The following is a 21,364-nucleotide window of genomic DNA, read 5'->3' as shown; positions in this document are numbered from 1 at the left end:
CGGGTCTTGTACCATTTTGTGGTGTTGGAACCCAACACTACTCTGAACCATGATAGGCACATCTCTTCAGTATGTGGTGCAGGAAGAAAACCATTTCATAAATACATTGTTCCGCCAAAACTTGTTATGTGCGTTTCCTGCAGCATTGCAACAGAACAGCAGTGCCTCTTTAAATATGCTATTATTTTCCACTGCTTAATCCGGTTGTTCAGGCCCCTAAAACTCCATGACAGCAATTTGATCTTCACTGTGTCCCCAAGTCCTTTACCCACCATGATTACCTCTGTCACACAATTCTAGTGCGGCCCCCAACTACTTGGTCCTGTAACACCTTAACCACCCCATGAGACCACAGCATACAACAAATCAACATGGAGCTAGTAGGGCCCGCTTCCCCTCTTCTGCAGCGTAAGACCCCCCTCCCTCACTGGACAATCCCCAACCTCAAGTTCAATTCCCAACTGACCACCCCTCCCCCAACACCTTGTAGCCCTTACAAGCCATGAGCATTTCTGGAGCTCTGCGGGGCCGCTTTAAGTGAGAGTCTGCCTGGAAACTCAGGCAGAATCAAAACTTACTTTATAGACAGCAGGGCCTGACGCTCTATTTTGCACGTACTCCAGGTTAACCATTCCTAGCAGTTACATTATCCCCAGTCCATAGTTCACATAGAGTTGATAAACTTAGAGGCTGCCTCCGCTACAGTAAAAAAGTATGTCTTATCTTTCCAAATTATTTTTAGCCTAGCTAGGAAGAGCATTTGATACTTCACTTCTTTGTCACACAGTCAATGCTTCACATCTCTAAATGTGTGCTTGGCTGCCTATACTGCCACGCTAAAGTCTGGGGAAATAGAGACCACTGCATTGTCATATCTCAGATCCCCTTTCTCCCTGGCTGACTTCAGAATTAAGTCTGTCACAGTAATTTAGAATGTTCGCGATCACTTGTGTATGAGTGTGATACAAATAAAATATATCATATCACTGTGCGAGGTGGGCAAGCAGGCGCTGGACATGGGCCTGGGGTGTGATGCACCCTTTCAATCAAGAAGTCGTCCGAAAACTCCTATTGAGCCAGCATCTCGGGCTACTGCTTTTCTAAGAATAGCTCAAGTGGGCCCTTGGCTGCCGACTTCAGGAGCCCCACTATTCAGATATTAATGCGGCGAGACCTGGATTCTAGGTAATCGTTCTTCATCTGGATTACCTCATGTCCTTCTCCAACCACACTACTTTGTCCTCCAGGATTCGCACTGCGTCTTCAATCAGCCCAACTCTCGTCTCTGCCTCGCACACACGCCCACAGAGAAGCTCAATCTTATGCTGAGACCTCTCCAGGCAACTAGAAAGTATGTCCATCTTTTGGTTGAGCTTGCCCAGTGTACCACGCATTTCAGTCATTAGGCACTTCAAGTCTGCTTGACTCGGTGCTTCTGCCCGCTCCAGATCAGGTCCGCTTTGCGCCATTGTCACCTCTGGAGGGTCCCTTCCTTTGCCCCTCTCCATTGCCCCCAGGAAAAGGTGTCCAGCTTGCTCTGCTCTTTAGCACCAGATCCCGGCTTGCTGCCCTGGAATGGTAAGCCACCACTGAGGGGCCACAGGCCAACCACCTCACTCCTGGATTCTTGCTTGGGATGGCCCCCACAGCCCACTTGCTATCTCGCTGTGTCACCACCGCCATTACCCGCAATGCAGCCCTTTGTCAAAGCATCTTTCAGGTACTCCTTACCCCGGCTCACTACACTTGATTAAGTCAGTCAGCTCCTTTATTCTGCCACCCCACTCTGTACAACTTGTCGACTAGCTGCAGCTGTGCTCCCAACGCAGTTAACTGCTCCTGCTAGCTTTTGCACTTCTGGCCTGTATTTATATGCTTCAGACCCAGTAGAGCAGCCCACAGACACCACCTCCTGGCCACAGTGCTTCCTACCATTCACAGGCGTCCTCGGGCCAATGCCGCTTTCAGGTAGACTCACAGTCAAACCGCTCCGCTATCGGTGGCGGGCCCCCACAGGCTCTGTGTAGGTAGCGGAAACAGCATTATCCAGCATTATCCAGCCGGTTACCCACAGCGTTCGAGCTGCACTGACTCACCATCCCAACCCGCTTCACTCACCCCACCTTTTGTGGTGCCTTGCTGCCTTCACTCTGGGCCACCTCCGCAGCTCTCCAGACCCAATGCTGTAATCTACAGCACACTGCCCATGCCGAGTCCTCTCACCGCTCTGGCCGCACACCCCAGCTGCAACACTTCATCTCTCTCATCAGCTTCTTTGCACCACCAGTCTGCCTTCATCTACCGGGCCTTCACTGCGGGTTATCAGGTTGTTGGGTCCCCGCGCCGACTCATCAACCAGCTCAGGGCACCCAGATCACTTCATAAGTACCCTACACTTCAGGATTACAGATTCTTGGGAATCCACTCTGGTCTGCTGTGAACAGATATGTTGTTCCTGGGCAGAGATTCTCACTCAGGTGGCAATCTTCCTTGGTGTCCTTTAGCGCCCCCAACAGTGGTCTGATCTTTAGTATTGTTCGGAAGCCTAAATGTCACTGGTGATACAGGGTTGAGGGCTTTTGGGAGTTCCTCTGTGGAATGGGTGTCCTTGTCCCAATGGGGGGGGTCTCTCTCCCTGTGAGGTCCCGCTTACTGCCACCCCTCGGGGTACCATCACCTAGCAGGCTCACCTTCCTAGCCTCAAAAAGGAAAGGCTCCACCTTGGGGAGAAGTGACTGAATCTGACGATTCATCACACTAGCCTCTCTAATAAAGGGCGTGTCCGAGCCACACCACCTTGGAGAGTAGCCGGTCACCAACATGGAGAAAGCACTAATAGCCAGCACACGGCTTGGACTTTTATATCTCAGAACACCTTTCGTCATAACCTCCAGGCTCATTCATGTCCTGTATCTCGTATTCTTTTTGTTTACCTTCTTCCAGGTCCAGGTATTCAAGCCTAATCCCAGGATTCAAACTATTTTTTGTTCAAAGTGACTCAACCACCTCTAAATTTATCTGAATTAACCCATACAAGCCTTGATTTGGCCCTGCACCTGAAACTGAGCTATATTCATTTTATTCCCATTTTTTGGTGGTCATGCATAGATACTCATAACTGCCGTTTCTACCAGACCCATGGACCCAAGCTCATCACCAAAGATTTTATACCTTCCTCAAAACCCCACTGACTGTCTGGAAATCCCCAAACATCCATGTGGATTGCCCTCACAGAACCTCCATGCAACCTCCGGGCTAGAACAAACAACGTTCAAAGGCAGGTGATGCCAGGAATGATAGGGTGTAAATATTCACTGTCACATACCTGTGGATAGGAAAATCCTGTATTCAGCCAATAACGGATGTACACACTAAGCATGAGAAATTGCCAAAAGAGTAGGGCATAAACTTGAAAATGTGAGGGTTCTAGAACCAAAGTGTATGTTTGTAGACAGGCCAAACACAGTGGAAAGGCTTCGGGTCTGATAACATCCAGAGCAACAAAAGTGAGGAATGCTAAGGTTGATAATCCACAAACATTGATGGAGGTGCTGATGGAAGTCAACATATCGCGCACAATCATGAGAGCAAGATGAAAGTCCGAAAAAACCTGATGAGGTAGACAAAAGCTCAAAAGTCTTAGATGTCACAGGATGCATTCTGGTTGACAGACTGAGCTAAAAACCGAGCACAGGAAATGGGTAAGCTGGCAAAGAACAGACAACTAACAGATAACAAGGGTATAAAAGCAGACCAGCTGGTACACAGGCCAAACTCAGTTACTAGAGGATAGGAAATATACCATCAAAGAAAATGGAATCGATTTGGGGGTTGTGGGAGGCATCTGTGGTGACACCATCAGTATACCGATGGCACAGAGTTATATCTTTGGGTCATCCAGGGAGGTGGTTAGCAACCTGCTGGGTGTCTAGCAGTGATCACGTGTCTTTGATTCTGAAGGCTAATTTAACATTTTACTTGCGGCAGGATTCTCAGGAATAGCAGAACAAGGCAGTAGATCCAGCAACAGAGTACCAAGCTTGTTGGGCAGTTAAATTGGATTTTATCCAGGAGTTAACTTTCTCAATCTCAGAACAAGCAGGCCCAGTGTGCATGAGTGAAAGGCACCGAAATGCCTGAAGGCCTAGTGCAGAAGTAAACCGATATGCCTCGAGAACCCTGAACACCAAATCTGTCACATCTGTCCCTTACTGAAATTGCTGGTTGGCCCTCCAGTTCGATGATCTATCTGGATCGAGGGCCCTTTGTGCTTTGAATCAGGGGCCACATTGAAATGCTGCTGCCGCCAGGACCCATTTTGTGATTTACAGCCCGAGGTATAAGAGTTGTTCTGCTATTGGAAAATAATGCCTAACCAAGCATTAGGTGTAAACATGGTGCAATCCCTTGGTACTCACCTTTGATTTTCTAGAACGAGGGATCTGTAAACAGACACTATCCCATTGCAAGTCTCAGGCAAGAATAAAAAAAGGAAAAAAAATTAGAATAATTTACTTTGCAATTCTGTATATCATTGCTATATGTGGTAATTCAGAATCAGAAGACCAACAACTCCTTGTGTTTTGTAAAAACGGCAAAACAACATACTCTCCTTTTAATTTTGGTTCTTATCGTAGAAAGAAAAGAGTTCAGAAGGGTGCATGTGAGGATGTCGTACAAAGCAAGTCTGTTTGTCTTCTAGAAAACCTATCCTAGCCTGATTCCTAATCCTACCAGTGAAAAGGAAAATAATCTAATTTGAACAAAAAGATATCCTGGGGCCTTTTGTCCAAATGATATGTCCTTGGCTGGTTTCTGGCGTCCACTGTGTGCTGTCTCTGGATTAGACATGGGCTTCTTGCCCTAAGCACGTCTCCAATATAATCACCAGCCAATGTCTATGGGCTTTTTTTTGTCAGACCTACAGTTCAAACCAAAAATGTTCAATAAATCTCCTTAGGGCTTCACACCTGGTGCATATGTGAGTGGTGGGTGTCCCCAGGCTTCCTGTCCCACTGCACAGTTCAAATCCCATATTTAACAGTCCTTTAATGCCTCTGTATTGTCAGGCCTCTCCTGGCCATGTTTGGAACCCTCTTGGGTCCTACCCCTCCCGGGGTCTCTGGTTTCACACACCCTCGTGGGTTTGTTTTTTTTTGTGGCTTATTCTGGGCCAACTGGTTCTCATGCCACCCTGGCTTCTTAGATTTGACACCCCCTTCTTGGGGTTTTGGGTCTCCCAGCCCCTCTTGGTCTCTTTGAACCCTCAGCCCCACTTGGGCTATTTCATCTATCACTCCTTCTTGAGGTACAGGAATTCTTAACTCGTCTTGGGCTTTCAGGTTCCTCAGCCTGGCTTGGGCTGTCTGATGCTTCAGCACCTCTTGCGGTGCTTGGTTTCTCAGTCCAGCTTGAGCTATTGGGTTCTTTGGCCTCTCTTGGGCTACTTGGTGTCTCAGCCGGGCCTGGGCTATTTGGTTTCTCAGCCCCTCTCGGGTTATCTGCTTTCACCGGTCCCCGGGGATATGGATTCTCATATCCCCTTTGGGGCTATTTGATTTCTCAGCCCCTCTTGTCTATCTGGTCCCTCACCCCACCCAGGGGTACATGTATTCTCATCAACCGCTCTTGGGCAATTTCTTTTCTCATCCTGTCTTGGAGTCTGGCCTGGCCTGATTCCCTGGATGAACTGTCTTGTTTGCTGCACCGGAGTTCCTTGGGGGGGGGGGGGTTGACCGGGGAGAAGCAGTCTCCTCAGACAATTCAGAACTGTTGTTCCAGCTTTGCCTCTGTTTTCAGTGTCAGTTTGCTTGCGTGGGTTCTTCCAATTGCACCGTGACAGTACTTCAGCATCAGTTCCAGCCAGGGCTGATCACCTCTTTCCGTGTGGTCATGTCTCCTTTCCTGTCGGTGGGGCCGAAGTTCTCCAGCTCCTGGCTTTGTAACGGGCAGCAGCGCTCTGCTGGCTTGCTCCCTCTTTCGCTCTCCATGCCGGCTGCGTGGTGCTGCTTGCTGGCTCCACCTCGATGGGTGACATTCCCTCCTGCGCTACTCTGCAGGCTTGTGCCAGTTTCTACTGCTTTCCCTTCTCTTTGTGCCAATCTCACAGGACATGTATGTTTCTCCCTGCAAGGGGATGGGACACTCCATTAGTCCTGCCCTTCAGACAAGGATAGTAACAGTAAAGGATCAGAAACCACGCCAGTCACTTTTCTGTGGATGATCACACAGTTGTCTCTTGCAATCCCCATATAGCCAATAAAGGCATTTTCTTCTTGATACAAGGAGGGTAATGCATATCCCAGTTAGGGGATGGCCTGTCATCTAAGGAGAGGGTCACCCCCAGGGGGATCCTGCATGCCTTATCCCCTAAGGCGTGTTAAGCCTAGCGGGTTCACCCCCTAGTCCCAGAAAAGGTGGCTACCCCTTGGGGAGAGGGGTGTGCATCACCTTGAAGAGAATGAAGAGAGAGTTGATAAAGTGTGTGATTTTGGGCAGTGTTTGAATAAGCAGAACAAGACATGTTAGACACAGCTAAAGTGCTAAACAAAAAGGACTAGGTTATTCAACACCACAACTATGTCAGGCATACCTGCATTGGCTGCAAGGAGTCCGAAGGCAATGATAGCACACTGGCTTCCCCATCTCCTCCTTTCCCCGGTTCTCACATATCGATATTTCTCAGGCACCTACCTGGGCTAGGACAAGCCATAAACTGAACAGATATTAGCCACCCCCCTTGACTTTAAAAAACAGTAGGCTATTTGACAACACAAGCATACCTGCATTAGCTGTGATGAGTCTGAAGACACCAACATAACACTGAAGATATCAGTCGGTCAAGAGGAAAAGAGACAGTTCAGACATATAAAGTATGCCTCCAGTAGTGGCATACTTATTACGTCATAAGAACAACCCATAACATACTTCCTGGCCAATTTATTTATGTATGTTTTAAGCAGGAAGAGCATGGATAACAGCTTTAGCTTGTAAATTTTTTGTCATTTTGGGATATCCTTTTTCGGTGAATTTCACAGACTAGTACATCTCAGCGCTGAAATGCCTGACTACACAATAATGATTTTCTCTTTAATCTAATAAGATTTCATTTAACAGCTATCCATCTCACCACAGTTGATTAGACATTGTCTGATTATTGAAATAGTGCTGTGTGGTGCCTGGCTTCCTGGTATGTGCAGTGTATTCGGCTACTGGTCGAATATGGAATTCTAATAACAAATGCACATTTTCTTTATAGTAAACCATACGTAAATTATGTAAAACATTCTAATACAAATCCCTACAGGTTTAAATCCAATGTTTGACAGTCTCAATGATCAGTATCACAATTCAGACCTTATATCCAAATCAGGCCCCAATTAAGATAAGTCTGTAAGCCATTGAATTTAGGACAAAGAGCAAGAGAAATATTATTACATGAATGTAATTATAGCCCTAACTGATTCAGGAAGTTGCTTACCTTTTGTGTTTGGTGGTGAAGAAAAATGCTTTCTTGTCTAGTATTGTGTATCTGACTGAATCTGCAGTTATGAATCACTTTGGAATCAACTACTATTTTATATACTGGGATTTTGAGGTGGTTGTAAAACATGGAGGCAGTCCCTTTATGGGGACATCTTGGGTTTTTGTGTAGTGATTTTTTGGTATTGTGCTGCTAGACACGTGTATTACAGTCTACTATTGTAAAAGTATTTTTTTTTAACTTTGAAGCTATTGTACCTTTCATAAGTAGCATGGAAAATCTCCTTCCAAGTCAAGATGGTGCCAAGGAGAGGTGTGTGCTATCTTGAAAGGGTGAAACACCACCACATGGTGGCATCCTGGTATCTTCTTATTTGAACATCTAAGACTTCAAGTCATACAAAACCCAGAGGTTTTTTGGTAATTAGAGAGGCATACATGTTTTCTACGAATATGTGGAATATATGGCCCAAGCATGGAGGGGGGAGTCTTAACCAACCAATTGGAGTTCGGGGGGGGGGTCCTCTCCCGATATATTGTTTTAAAAAAATAGGCTAAAATTGGGCATTTTAAAGTGCCTTTTCTGTGAAAAATTAGGAAAAAGGCCACAGTTTTTGCAGTTGGTTTTGTAGGGTGTCTCATGAAAAAATCCAATAGATGCAAGTCACCAACAGTGAACAGGAGCATTTTCAATGCATTTTTAGGACTTTTCCCACAATATGTGCGGGTGTCAAAGATTGAGCATTTGGGGCAGAGAAGTACGCCAAGACCATCTGCTCAAAGTTAAAAAAATGTTATAAGATACTGTGTACAGGGGTGGGCCAACTTTAACAGACTCTTCCCTAGGGAAATAACAAAATATAGGATGGCTTTCTTTCACAAATGTGTCTGATTCAGTTTTTCTTATTCTCGGGCTGAGCCGTCACTGTTCCAAAGTCTCAGAAGTTCCCTCAGTCCTCCATATTAAAACATGCTCCACGATGTACCAAGCTTTAATTCTCCTCCTTTGAGCGTAGGTGCATACATTTCGTGATCCCGTACCCCAAGACCAAGTAAATCCTTGATATCCTGCAGTACCCTCTGGGTTCTCTTGTAGATGGCATTGGGGTCAACCAGGAGAGAGGCAAAAGGGCCAATCCATACTAACCTTTCTTCCTGACTCTGTTCTTCCTTCCTCCTGAACTGCCACTAGGTTCCCTGACCCTGCTAGAACCTTCCTCCACCTCTTAGAGCTGCCTAGGCCCTCACCTGGCCCTCTGCAACCTCCAAGCTCTAGCTGACCAGTCTGCTTCAGGCTCATCTCTGATTTTCAATATCTCAATAAAATCCCAATCTCTTTACTCTATTGTTTCTTCTTTCTCTTCCAGTACTCATCAACCCCTGGACAGTCATCTTCACTCTCCTCATCTAAAGACACATCGTCCTCAGTCTTATCACTCTCGTCTACACCCTCCTCGTTCGTATTTTTCACCCTCTTCTTACTGCCACCTTGGCCGATTGTTACCACTTTCCACACCACTCATGGTCTTACGTCCTTCCTTAACCTGAAACACCTTCAAAGGAAATGCAACTAGACACGCCTGAAAAGGAAATGAAACACAGCATCCGTAATGATTGATGGAGTCAAGAAAACGTTTGGAGGAGAAGATAATTTGTTGCTACAGCAGGAAAACTTGACTGGGAACCAGAGTGCGTGCCTTGTCATCATTTTTTAGATTACGTCCTTCCCCAGCCTTTTAATGTTACGTTTTCCTTCAAATGCACTCCTGGTTTTACTTCCTCCCTTCTTTCCTCTGTTTCTACAACCGCCTTCTACTCCACTCCTGGTTTTACTTTCTCCCTCGTTTCCTCTGCTACTACTTCCGACTTGCACTCTAATTCTAGTTTTACGTCCTCCTTTTTTCCCTCTTTCCTCTCCCCAGTTTCTTGTCTTCTGTAGAGTTCACCTCCTCCACTTTCCTGCTGTCACTTCTCCAACTCCCCTCTCTAGCTCCCTCCAGTCTCCAAAGTCTCTGCAGCACCTCTCTGCTCCAGTAGTCTTTCCTATCCAACCTTTTTGGTTTGCTGCTGTCCATAACCACACTGAACTCAGCTGCCTGGCTTGTATAGCAAAATGCCCACTCCCCCTGAATGGAACTACGGCTGATGGTCTGCAGCTGTGAGCCTAAACGATTTGAGGTTTGGGATTGACTGGGTTCTCGCACTTCCTGGTAGCCAGAAGGAGGCTGAAGGGTATGGTTTAAACCAGAAGAGCACCGGAGACCATTTTGAAACTGTGTGCAAGGAGAAGCTGAACAAGCTGCTTGTGTGCAGGATATCCAGCTTACTAAGCCGATTTGATGGTTCAGTATAAAGAAAGGTTTGGGTTGCCAGTATTGTGTAATATAATGTTTTTTTATAGTTATGCTAGAGTAGCATTACCTTAAGAATAAATAGTTAGCAATTGAGGTTGGTTATGTACTAAAGGAAATCTAAAATATTGCTCTCTTTCAATATTTCTATCAGCCTCTCCCATTCCTTGATCCTCTCTCTCCTTTTGCTCATTCCCTCTCTCTCCCTCTCACACCCTTCTTGGACTGTGCTCTTCTCCCCATTTGTGAAATGCCTATCCAGTACTGCTGCTTTGTGAGTTTGCTCTGCTATAAGTGCTACTGTAGTGGGTCTCCAACACCCTTGCTGCAAGTTGTACATTAACACCTGGTTAATGCATACCTCATAACCTTTTAATTCCCCAGAGCGGGAAGAAATGGAAAAAATGGATTTGCACGGATGAGAGCCCATTGGAAAGAATGGACAGGTTAGGCGGCTTTGCAGGTGAATTCATTCATTCCAAGGCGGGTGACACCTTCCTAAAGCTTTTGAGTTGAGAGGTATGTAAATTGAAGTCTACAGCAAAACAAAAGAAGTGATGGCTGGAAGGTTTACAATTAATCTTAACCTCTGACATTACTCTGGGCTAACCTCCAGACCATTGTTCTTCACCTGCCAAACCATTACAAAAGGGTAAAGACCATATGTAAATTAGAATTGGTCCCACCCTAAAAGGGGCAGTCGAGCCCAAACTGCTAGGTCACATCCCTTCTGCATGAGACCAGTGAGACTGACACATGTCTGGGGATGCTTGTGGTCTCGTGCAGAATGGATGTGACCTAGCAGTTCGGTCTCGACTGCCCCTTTTGGAGGGTTGCCCAGAGCAATGCCAGAGGTTAAGATTAATTCTAAACATTCCTCACCTCTTTTGTTTTGATGTACATTGAAGTCGTCTGTCCCACCCCGACTGATATGAAATAATTACGTTTTTATTTTATTGTGCCTTTGTAAGCACTTATACAGCAAGTAAATTGTGTTTCACAGCGCCCGCAGGGCAACATGGAGAGAACATGGGATTGAAAACAATTTATACACTGGAGGATAAAGACGAACCTACTAGGCCTTGTGAGTATTCAGTATGTGCAAGCGCGAAGAGGGAAAGAGGGAGTCGGGCTAAGTGCTGATGTCCGTGCTTGTGGATGCAAGTGCCCTGCATAGTAAGTGCAGGCCTAAAGTGGTGTAGGCCAGTGGGTACCAAGGCAAGTGCTGTTTGTAGTTTGAAAAACCAGAAGTTGCCTCACCCACTAGTCCTCGGAGACCTGTCATTCAGGTTGCCAGGACACGGCCACCACTTTTGGATCCAGTTCCTACGGTTCGACCAGTACAGGAGGATCACTTGGGTGAGGGGTTGAGTGGGACACCGGCTGGTGAGACACAGTATCCCCTTCCCTGTAACACCTTTACCCCATCCTACCAGGTTGGACATTTAGGAACTCTCCCCCCTACCTTATCTTTTACAACAATAACACTTTCACACGGACAGCCTGCTATTAAAGAAAAAAAGACTAACACCTGAGCAGTGTACCTGACGTGTCCCAATACAATAGTCAGGCGAGGTCAGGCAATTACTGACCATCAGACACACTTGACTTCCATTAAGCTTCCCCACATGAATGAAAGGTGGAGCACAAAAGCACACTCTGAGCAAGGCAAAGCACATGAGAAAACAGAAGTTCCGAGACGTCACCTGACTGAGAGAAGAAAGACTGTAAAACAAAAGGGGATCTTAAGGAGGGGGAAGTTCCCTTGACCTTTTTGTCAAAGAACTGTTACTTTCCAGAAACCTTGAGAATAGAAGGCATAAGACCAGGAAACCAGGCTGAAGAATCCTGCATTGTGTGTCAGAGATATCAGGGGCCCTCCAGCGTCAATAATCAAGGCTGGGAAAAGCACCAGCCACTGTGGTACCGTCCTTGGCTCCAAGAACGAAGCAGCGTGGGTGAAATCAACACAGCCAGTGAGTTTTGGAGACTGATACAAGAACGGTCGTGTTGAAGCCAAGGTTGCAAGCAGCAACATTGCATGGCGAGTGCTGGAACAAACATTGTTAAAACGCGTGTGATAAGAGACGCAAGTACAGTGAACTGCTATTGAGTGATTGAACTTTAAAAGCAAGATACACTGCCTTAGACAGAGTGGTCGGCACCGCGTGGTTGCTCAATCAAAGGTCTCTCTAAGCTATCAAGCGGAGAAGTGGCAAAAGCGAAAGTGAGGAAAAGGTTATATCAAGAAGAGAACGAGTAATTGTCAATCGAAGTGATCCTGCGACGGGTCAAGAAAAATCCCACACACAGTCAAAAGTCTTCCATTTTTTTGAAGTAGAGAAAGTTCGGAAAAGTAGATAAATTTGGTCTGAGCCAGGCAGAGAGGGACCCGGGGTGAACATTAAATCACTCGAGAAATTGTACATGTGAAATTCTAAGAAGAAAGGAACTTTAATGTTTGTCGTGTTGCATCAGGCCCTCTGAAATAAGAGACTTTGAATGGCAAAAAGACCCTGGCACAGAAGGCCCTGATGTTAAGGTTTTGCACTGCTTGCTCGTGCTAGAGAAGCCAGAGAGTATGCTAAGCTTGAGTGTGCTGCCTTGTTCCATGCTGAAAACGTGGGGAAGGGAAACCAACGGCTTGAATATCCAGACATATCATTTCTTGAACACTTTTCTTTTGCAGAACATTGTTTCCCACACTATTTGTATTTAGAAGTAAGGATTGGCAATAGGTTTATTAGTATAGGCCCTTTTATTTTTACAGACTCGACTAGTACTGCGTTATTGTTCTTTGATGGTTGTAGCTTCCTCCCATCTTTAGATTTAGATGGGCGTTTTTCAAACCCAATTGAAGTTCAATAAACACCCTTGAACTGTGATCACTTGTGTCCGTTTTACAGTTTGATACCATCCCTTCCGACAGTAGGCAGAGGCTGAGGCGATTGGGTGTGTGAGGCGAGGACCCCTAAGGATACCCAAGAGCCCTGGTCACCAGTCACAGCCACTGTGAGATTAGCAGAGGAGGGAAGAAGGGAAGGATGAGGTGAAAAGGAAAGTCTTGAGGAGCTTCCGGTATTTTTGATTTGAGGCGGTCCAGCTCAAGACAAGAGGAAGGGGGAGGCTGTTCCATAAAAGGGAGCCAGCTTAAGAAAGGGATCGGCGTCAGGCCCTCTGTTTATCGAAAAGCTTAACACAGAGAGTTGGTACCAGAGGAACGGAGGGGTCTAGAGGGAGAGCATTTAGTGGGAACAAGTTGCAGATAGTTCTATTTAATAATACCACTGAGTGCGAGGGAGCGAGACAGTCTGCTCCTCCCAATGCCATGTGCATGAAGGCACGTGATAGCTTGAGTTCAGAGGGAGTGGCTGGCACCACAGGCGCCATTTCGCCACATACCTCTGAATCTCTCTTCATCCTCTGAACTTCCACGTCACACCTGCCTGCTCCTCCTCCCGCATTTACAGCCCTTTTTTCTCAGTCCTCAGCTGTCTCCCTTCTCGGCATGGCCACAATAAACTGTTACAAGGCACTCGCTCCCAAGACCTTTTGTGGTGGCCATTTCAGATTGGAGAACGCTCATGACAGGGGGCGTGTGCGTGGTACTTCCTGAAAGGGAGCGTGCTCCACGCTCTCCCTTTTCCCAAACTTAACTTTAACAGCATCCTGCACACAGGTCCTGGGTGCTAATAGTATTCATGCCCACGTTCGTGGGCGGTGATGGTCATTTCCACATCGTTATAAAAATATTGAGGAGAAAAACATGTTTATAACTGTGTGAAAGCATTGGTCAACCCGTGGACATTGCAATGGATGGTTTACAGGTGAGTGTGAGAATTTCTGTTGCTTAGTTTGCTTTGACCTTTCATATTCTCTCTTGCTTATAAAGACAATTGTGACTGACAATAAACTCGCATTCATGATATGTTGTGCCGGATTTGTAATGTGCTAGTTTGTCACTGAGATCGCCCACGCTGAGTATTTCTGCTGTCAACGTTGTTAAATCATTAAATGCATTACTATGCAATTGCAATGTTTATTATGCTCGTGTCCATGTTTTTCATGTTATATATATAATACCGTTATGTTTCATAAAACCTTAGATTACCCATTAAATGCTGTTTTTTTTGCTTTACAGTGTAGCTCTTGCAATATATTACCACATCAAAAACAGGTATGTTGAGAGGGGTTAGTTATTTACAGTAAAAATGCTGGAGAAATACGATTGAATTGTTTGTCGATGTTTTTTTCTGATTTGGACAGATGTCTGCATTTAAAAAGCGTTATGAAATATTTCGTTTGAAGCACTGGGGAGGAAAGTAGCAATAAGCTGAAATGTCTAATATTGACAGGATGAAACGAGGCTTATTTGTATTTTTTTTTCCTCAAACGTATGCATATTTGCACAACAGTGTCCGACCTTTAGAGCTCATAAAAAAAATAAATCCACACAAAAATAATTTCTTAGCTTTATATAAAACGCACAAACTATTTTGTTGTCTAAATGTAAAACCTGTGCGTCTCATTATCAGTTTGGGCTAGAAGGTGGCGCTAAGGCACACAGCTTGTAGGTGTTTTGGGTATTGCTAATCCCAATGGCCATTCCCACCCAGTTCATGCTGCTCCACGCCCACAACTCTTTGTGGGAACTCTTTGAGCTCACTTAAATCAAGCCTTACCATCAAACTGTGCACTCTAAGGGCCTGCCAGCGTTTTTTCAAAGCAGTCTTCTGAGAGTTAATTGCAGTTGTTAAACCCGCTACTGGTCTAGCTTCAGCCACTCTATTTATGACCACTATGTGTGTCCTTCACTGAAGTCCTATTAAAAATAGGCATTGGTAAACCCAACAGTTTTGGCTTGTGTATAAGTACTGGGAATTTACTAGGCACTGCTATTAGATGCCCTTGTACTCGCACCTGCTAAAATGTATATACCATTAATACCATTAAGGCATTGCCTGGCAAGTGCCATTCTTATGCCTACACAAAAGCCCAAACAAACTGTTGACGGTTAGGAAAAGCTTTACCAGTCAATTCATGAGTTTTTGATGGCTGTCCTAGTGGGCTGTACACTGCTGTTATACTGCCAGCACACCTGGGAGGTAATGGTTACTTTTTTGTATGTAATAAAACTTTGACGCGGGGCGCACACGCCTTTTCTCCACAATACTGCAACCAAGGTGGCTGCCGGGCGCATGGGACATTCCAGCTCATGCATACGGCCGTTTTCTATGTTCCTGGCGGCCTCTGGTTGACAGCAGCCGCATGGATAGCGGTTTAGAAGAAGCAGCAGATAAGTGGAGGATTCTCTGTTTTGTTCAATATTACTGGACGGGGCAGAAGGTCGGAGGGTCCCGTGAAGCGAGGGGTGGCAGGGTTTAGGGGGCGTGATGGAGCATCCCTTTACAGTGGAGTTAGCCTGCTTTCCAAGAAAGCTCATTGGCTTGCTGCTAATTCGAACCCCTGATATATGAGAAAGGCATAAACTATACTCCAGATTCTACCATGCAGTTATATCCAAGGTTTAGAGGTTTTTAAACCATTCTGCTCTTATGTGAAGCCTCAAATTCCAAGCTTGCTTTATTTACTTGCTACTGCAAAAGCAAATGGAGAGCAGGCAGTGCTCTTTGCCTAAATTAAGGCCTCACCCCAACGTCATTCGGCAAGGGCTTGAACAATGCCTGACATGGTGTTATGGAGGGCAGAGAAACACAGAATGAGCCGTTGTTTCCTGGCTGGCACAGCGTTGTTGACATTAACATTCAAGTGGATGAAACCTTTTTTCTTTTTACTTTGTTCATTAAACTTGGATTCATGTCACCCATGCACTGGTTGTTACTAACAGATACATGGATGGGACAGTGCAAATTATATTTTACATGCCAGTACAGTACACAAGGTTGCAAACTAATACAAGAATAGAAATGAGATGACAAAAATTATCCTTTGAGCAGTACTACTCTGCGGGTGATAACTCAGCAGCCGGATCCGGACACTGCCAGTAATTAAGACCTCAGTGGGGCCCATATATCTCTGGGTCTCGTCCCAGCACCACCCAACAGTCCGTAGTCTTTATCAAGTTTGCTTGCCCTGGTCAGACCATCGAGCCATGTACGAGTATTCGGGGGAAGCTGGCTAGTCCACCCCATCAATATGCATTTCCTAGCCACTATCATGCTTGTAGTCAACAATTTCCCACTCGAGGCCGGAACCCATGGCAGCCACCCAAACATGCTACATAACAAATTGCATGGTACATTGTGGTTCAATACCTCAGTAAGAGCACCCGTCAACACCCATCATAACTCTTCCAGCTGGGGACAGGACCATAACATGTGAAGAGTGTCAGCGGCTGGCATCCAACATCTTGGGCACTCATCACTTTTAGATATGTCAAACAGAGCATGCCGAGCTGGCATCAAGTATACCGTGTGAAGGTTATTTTTTCTTTTTAAACTTTCGTTTTTATTGGCATTTAAACAAACAATGTCAACCCAGAAACCTTTACAAGCCACATGGCTAAATGTTCCTCTTCCCTTCCTCCCATCTCCCCTCCCCACAATTCCCTTAACGTGTTCGGCCAGCATGAAATAATAATAAACTACACAGTCTCTGGGATGGTGCAACATAAATCAATAGAAGGCACAGCCGGACATCTGATCCTGCATAAAGTTCGATTTGGATTGGCCCCCTCTCTACTCCGAGTGTGAAGATATAATATGGCCTTCTTTCACCTCATTGGCTAGACCCTGACACCCTCCATCCTAGCCGTCAGGAGGCCCCATTCCTCCAAGTAAGACCCCAATTAATTGTTAACAATGGCATTCAATTTCTCCATCACCAATTACACAATTTCTGTTCCCACTCCCTCCTCGTGGGGACTTCCCCCTGCCTTCCACTTTTGCGCTATAGTCAGTCTCCCAGCCCACAACATAGCCTCGCAAGCCCTAGGTAGCCTGTATTCTTCCCGATCCTTAATCGTCGGGATCCCCAACAACATATAGAGAGGGTTCATGCTCAGCTGCTCCTCCGAGCATTCCTTAATCCAGCTAAGTAGTTCCTGCCAGAAGATGCAGGTCTTTGGACAATGCCACCACATGTGGGAGAGGGAACCCCCCCCACCCCCAGTGCCTGGGACACAGGGGAAAGGCCCCTGGGAACATTTGTGAGATCTTCAATGGGTCCCTGTGCCACCTTTGTAGCATTTTGTAATTGTGTTCTGTTGTGGAGGTGAAGAGGTTGTCGTGGAATGTGGTCTGGAATATCTTAGCTTAGACCTCATCTGTGACCCACTCGCCACAGCCCCTCCCCAGATTTCCACCCAATACTTTTTGAATGTGTCTCCCAACCTCTGGGGTAGAGAACATAAATGTATATAGGCTGGACATGGAACCCCTGTGGGAGGATGCACCGCCCAACCATTTTTCAAATGGGGTGAGATTCCGGGACGCCTGGGGGAGCCACTTAGGATCTGTGAATATCCCTTTTAACCTCAAGTATTCAAAGATTGTGGTCCTGCCCCAGGCCCTCCTGCACCTCCTTAAAGCTCCTAAAGTGGCCCTTCTCAACCAGTTGGCCCACCCTCTGAAGACCTTCATCTGACAATAGTTGAGCACACTTCATCCCTTGCCTCGCCAGATCGAAAGGGGGGACCCCAGACCTAATTCATGGGTGAGGGCCAGGACGAGACCCTGCTATTAACCCATTTGTACAACTAAGTCTTCCAGGTAGGTCCAGTACGTTATTTGGTCCTCCTTCGAGTGTTCCAACAAAACCCTTAACTGTGCGGCCTTATAGTATAAGTAGGGGCCTGGGAAACCAAAACCTCCCTGGGTCACGTGGGAGTGTGAGTGTGAGGGTGGCCTACTTCAATCTCTGCCTCTCGTTCTGCCATACACATTTTGAGAGAGCCCCCTTCAATTCACAGAAGGACGCAGGTGATCTTGTTGGAACGGCAGAAAATAGATACAACAAGCGGGGGAGGATGTTCATTTTTACTGACATCAAATGTCCGTACCAGGACAGGGTGAGGGGCATCCACCACCTGAGTTTGTCTTTGATCTTTGACAGGATTGGGTCCAAGTTAGCCCTGGCCAGCCCTGTGAGGTTTCTCTGAGGAATCACCCCTAAATACTTAGCCGCACTCTTGTTCTACCCTCATCCCCATGCAAGGGCAGGAAGGCATAATGCTGGATTTGTCCACATTTATTTTCAGGCCGGAGAGGCGCCCATAGCTTTCGATTTGTTAATAGTTTAGGGAGAGAAGAGCCCACCTCTGTGAGATATCCCAGGATGTCATCCGTGAAGAGGGATAGTTTAAACTCCACCTCTCCACTTCTGATGCCCTTGATCCTCTGATGATTTGCCCTGATAGTGTTCACAAGCAGCTCCATTGTGAGGGTGTACAGCAGCAGCGACAGGAGGCACCCCTTTCTTGTGCCACGCGATGGAAGGAGTCAGACAGGACGTTATTAACCTGTGCTCGTGCTCTGGGCTGCATGTAGAGAGCATCTACCCACCTCCAAAAAGCCCTGACCCAGGCCCATCCTCCCTAGCACCTTCTTCATGAAAGGCCACTCCACCCTGTGAACCTCTGTGAACCCGTGTATGAAGCCGACCTGGTCCCTGTGGACAGGGAGAGGGAGCAGGCCTTCCAGTCTGTATCCCAGGATTTTGGCCAGGATTTTCACATCATTATTAAGCAGCAAGATCTGGCTGAAGGAGGCACATCTCTTCGGGTCCCTGCCCTCTTTATGTATTGTAACTATCGTGGCCTCCAGCATCGAGCTTGGCAAGGGACCCCCCCAACAATATCTTGTTGAACACTCTGGCCAAGTATCGGGCCAGCGTGGATGTGAACCTTTTTTAGAACAGGACCGAGAAACCATTGCTCCGAGGCGCGATCCCTCACTTCATCCCCAGAGATGGGTGCCCCCAGCTGTTCAGAGTCCCTTCCTCCCCAATACCCAGTGTAGGGACTGGGCACCCAGAAATTCTCGTCCATACCAGAGGATTCAGACAAATAGAGGTTTTCATAGAATTTAGTAAATTCTTTTCCTATGCCCATCGGATCATTCACGTCCCTGTCCCCCTCTCCCTTAATGACCCCTATCTCTTTTTTTTTTCCTTTCCTCCCTTAGCCTGCAAGCCAAAATTATACCGGCCTTTTCCCCTCGCTCATGGTATTTCTGTTTTAAGAATAGTAGCCGTTACTGCGTGCCAGCACTAGAAAGGCCTTAAGTTTCACCTTATGAAGCCGCAGTTTGGCATCCCTGTCCGGCGTAAGGTAAGGGTCCCAAGCACCCCCTGGCTGCAGTTCCCGGATCTTCCCCTTTAGCTCCTCCTCCTGTGCCCTGCTTTCTTTTCTTTTCTGGGATCCTTTCCTGATGAGGACACCCCTCAGCGTGGCCTTTAAAACCTTCCCAAAGAGTCTGCACCCCGGCTTCCCCATTCTCGTTGAAGGCAAAGTAGTCCATGATTTCTCTTAATAGCATCTGGGAGATATCCCCATCCTTCAATGAGAAGTCATGACCACACCACCCTGCGGCGGCCTCTGATACAGGTTGTTCCCCACCACTACTTTGACCATGTCATGATTCGACCAAGGCACTGGAATGACACAGGAGTCTCTGACTTGGGCCTTAACCTCTGTATTCACCAAGATCAGGTCAATCCTAGAGAAGAATTGTGGACCGACAAGAAGGTGAAGGGTCTGTCAACCCCCTCTCCCTCCAAAAGGGCATCCGTAAGGCCCAATTCCTGATTAATTGACTTAAACCTTCTGGAGGTCTCCTCGCCCATCCTCTTGCGGTCTCCGACCGAGACCAGTTCCATGTTGAAGTCTCCTCCCACCACCAAGCGGCCCTCCACGAAGACCCTCAGTTCATTTTTAACACATTCCCAAAATGCCACCTGACCCACATTGGGGGCATAAAGTGAACACACTGTGATCCTTCTGCCATCGAGGGAGCCCTTAATAAACAGGAGGCACCCCCACCCCTGGGTCCCTCTGTGTCGCGTCCACCACCAGCCCCAGCCGGGCCAAGAGTACAATAGCCACCCCTCCCTTTTTCTCATCGCTAGAGTCCATGACCACTTACCCTCCCCATCCCGGCCCCAGACACGGTTTCCTACCCGTTTGCCAGTGCGTCTTCGATCTCTTCCCAGGCGAGTTTAGCCCTCTCGCATTAGGGGAGCCAATCACTAAGTCAACCCTCGAGTCCATGACCCACTGCACATACCTCCCCTTGACACCATCCTTCTGAGACGAGCCAAACAAGTTCGCTGAACACATTGTGCCCTCAAAGAGGCTGTTCCCCAAACCCCTAAACCCACAACCATTCTCCCCCTCCCTCCCTGCAATGGCCAATGCCAACCCATCCTCGCTACGCTCTCCTCCCTCCCCTTCCCTTGGCATCCAATCCCGCCACCTTCACTACAACATTCCAGGATGGGATCACTAGGAAGCCGCCGAGACGGCAGGATGCATTACAAAAACTCCTCAATCATCTTGAGCCCCTCGCGCAACAAACCTCAAAATCACCTCTCCCTCGTCCCATACTCTCCACTGTGACACTCCTGCCCCCCTCCTTCAAGTAACCCAGTCAAGGGCCTGAGGGTCCTCTTGGTGATGTATTAAGCTTCTTGTATTTGCAGGCCCCCTCTATCTTGCCTCGGTTCCTGACACCTGCGGGTTGACACAGCTATCCTAGAGGTCTCTCCCGAGCCTGATGCCTGGAGCCGTGAGTCTCCCATGAGTTCATCCGACACTTGACTGACGTCGCCATCCATCGCTAGATGGTAGTGTTGGCGGTCCTGTTCAAAATTCTGTGAGATGGGCCATCCTCAATAGCGCACCCTTTTGTCGGACAGCCACTTGGTGACCGGGGCGCACATTTTTCTCCTCGTGAGGATGAGAGCGGAGAGGTCCTGGGAGATAGTGACCTGGGCTTCCCTGCAGGTAATTGGGCCCGCCTTCCTAGCTTTCTCGAGAGTCCTTGTACTTTATTCATAATAATGAAAGCGGGTCAACACCTACCGGGGCCCCCTAGCGCCACTCCCACTCGATGCGCCTGGTCAATGGTGGGTTCATCCATGGCATCATCTCCGAAAAGCGTACGACCACCTCCCGGATGGCTCTTCTGATGTCACTTTCTGTTTCCCCCTCCTTTTCTGGAAAGCCAAAAAAGCATAGGTTATTACGACCTTCCCCATTTTCTATGTCGTCCAGTTTAAGCGTGGTCTCTGCTTCTCTCCTCTCCAGGTCCGCCAGTCTTACTCCCGCCTGGAGCTCCAAAGTGTCCACTGAGGCCTGGTTGCCTTCCAACTCTTGGATCCTGTCTTCCACTGAGGGAATTCTCTAGTAAATTTTGTCCAGGGCTGATCTGATGCCTTTGATCTCTTCCATGAGGGCCACGGCATCGGACTTTGTGGCTGCCGTGTCGCCCTCCATGCTGGGGGCAGGGCTGCTCTGGCGCATTCTTTTCCCTCAAAACGGAACCTCTGCAGCGAGTCTCTCCAGCTCATGA

The 21,364-nt window shown here is 47.2% G+C and overlaps 1 protein-coding gene across 1 annotated transcript in view; it reads left to right on the top strand.

Moving 5' to 3' along the window:
• Positions 1-21,364, top strand: part of CCNY (cyclin Y) — a 1,206,874-nt gene that overhangs the window by 582,455 nt on the left and 603,055 nt on the right. The window contains exon 5 of the mRNA XM_069648029.1: positions 13,975-14,010. Coding sequence (XP_069504130.1) covers positions 13,975-14,010 — 36 coding nt within the window. The remainder of the gene's footprint in view (positions 1-13,974; positions 14,011-21,364) is intronic.

The sequence above is a fragment of the Ambystoma mexicanum genome, chromosome 2q (assembly GCF_040938575.1).
Source record: "Ambystoma mexicanum isolate Mex_15411 chromosome 2q, UKY_AmexF1_1, whole genome shotgun sequence".
NCBI lineage: Eukaryota > Metazoa > Chordata > Amphibia > Caudata > Ambystomatidae > Ambystoma > Ambystoma mexicanum.
Note: the sequence above shows the minus strand (reverse complement) of the source record. Positions and strands in the feature narration are given on the sequence as shown.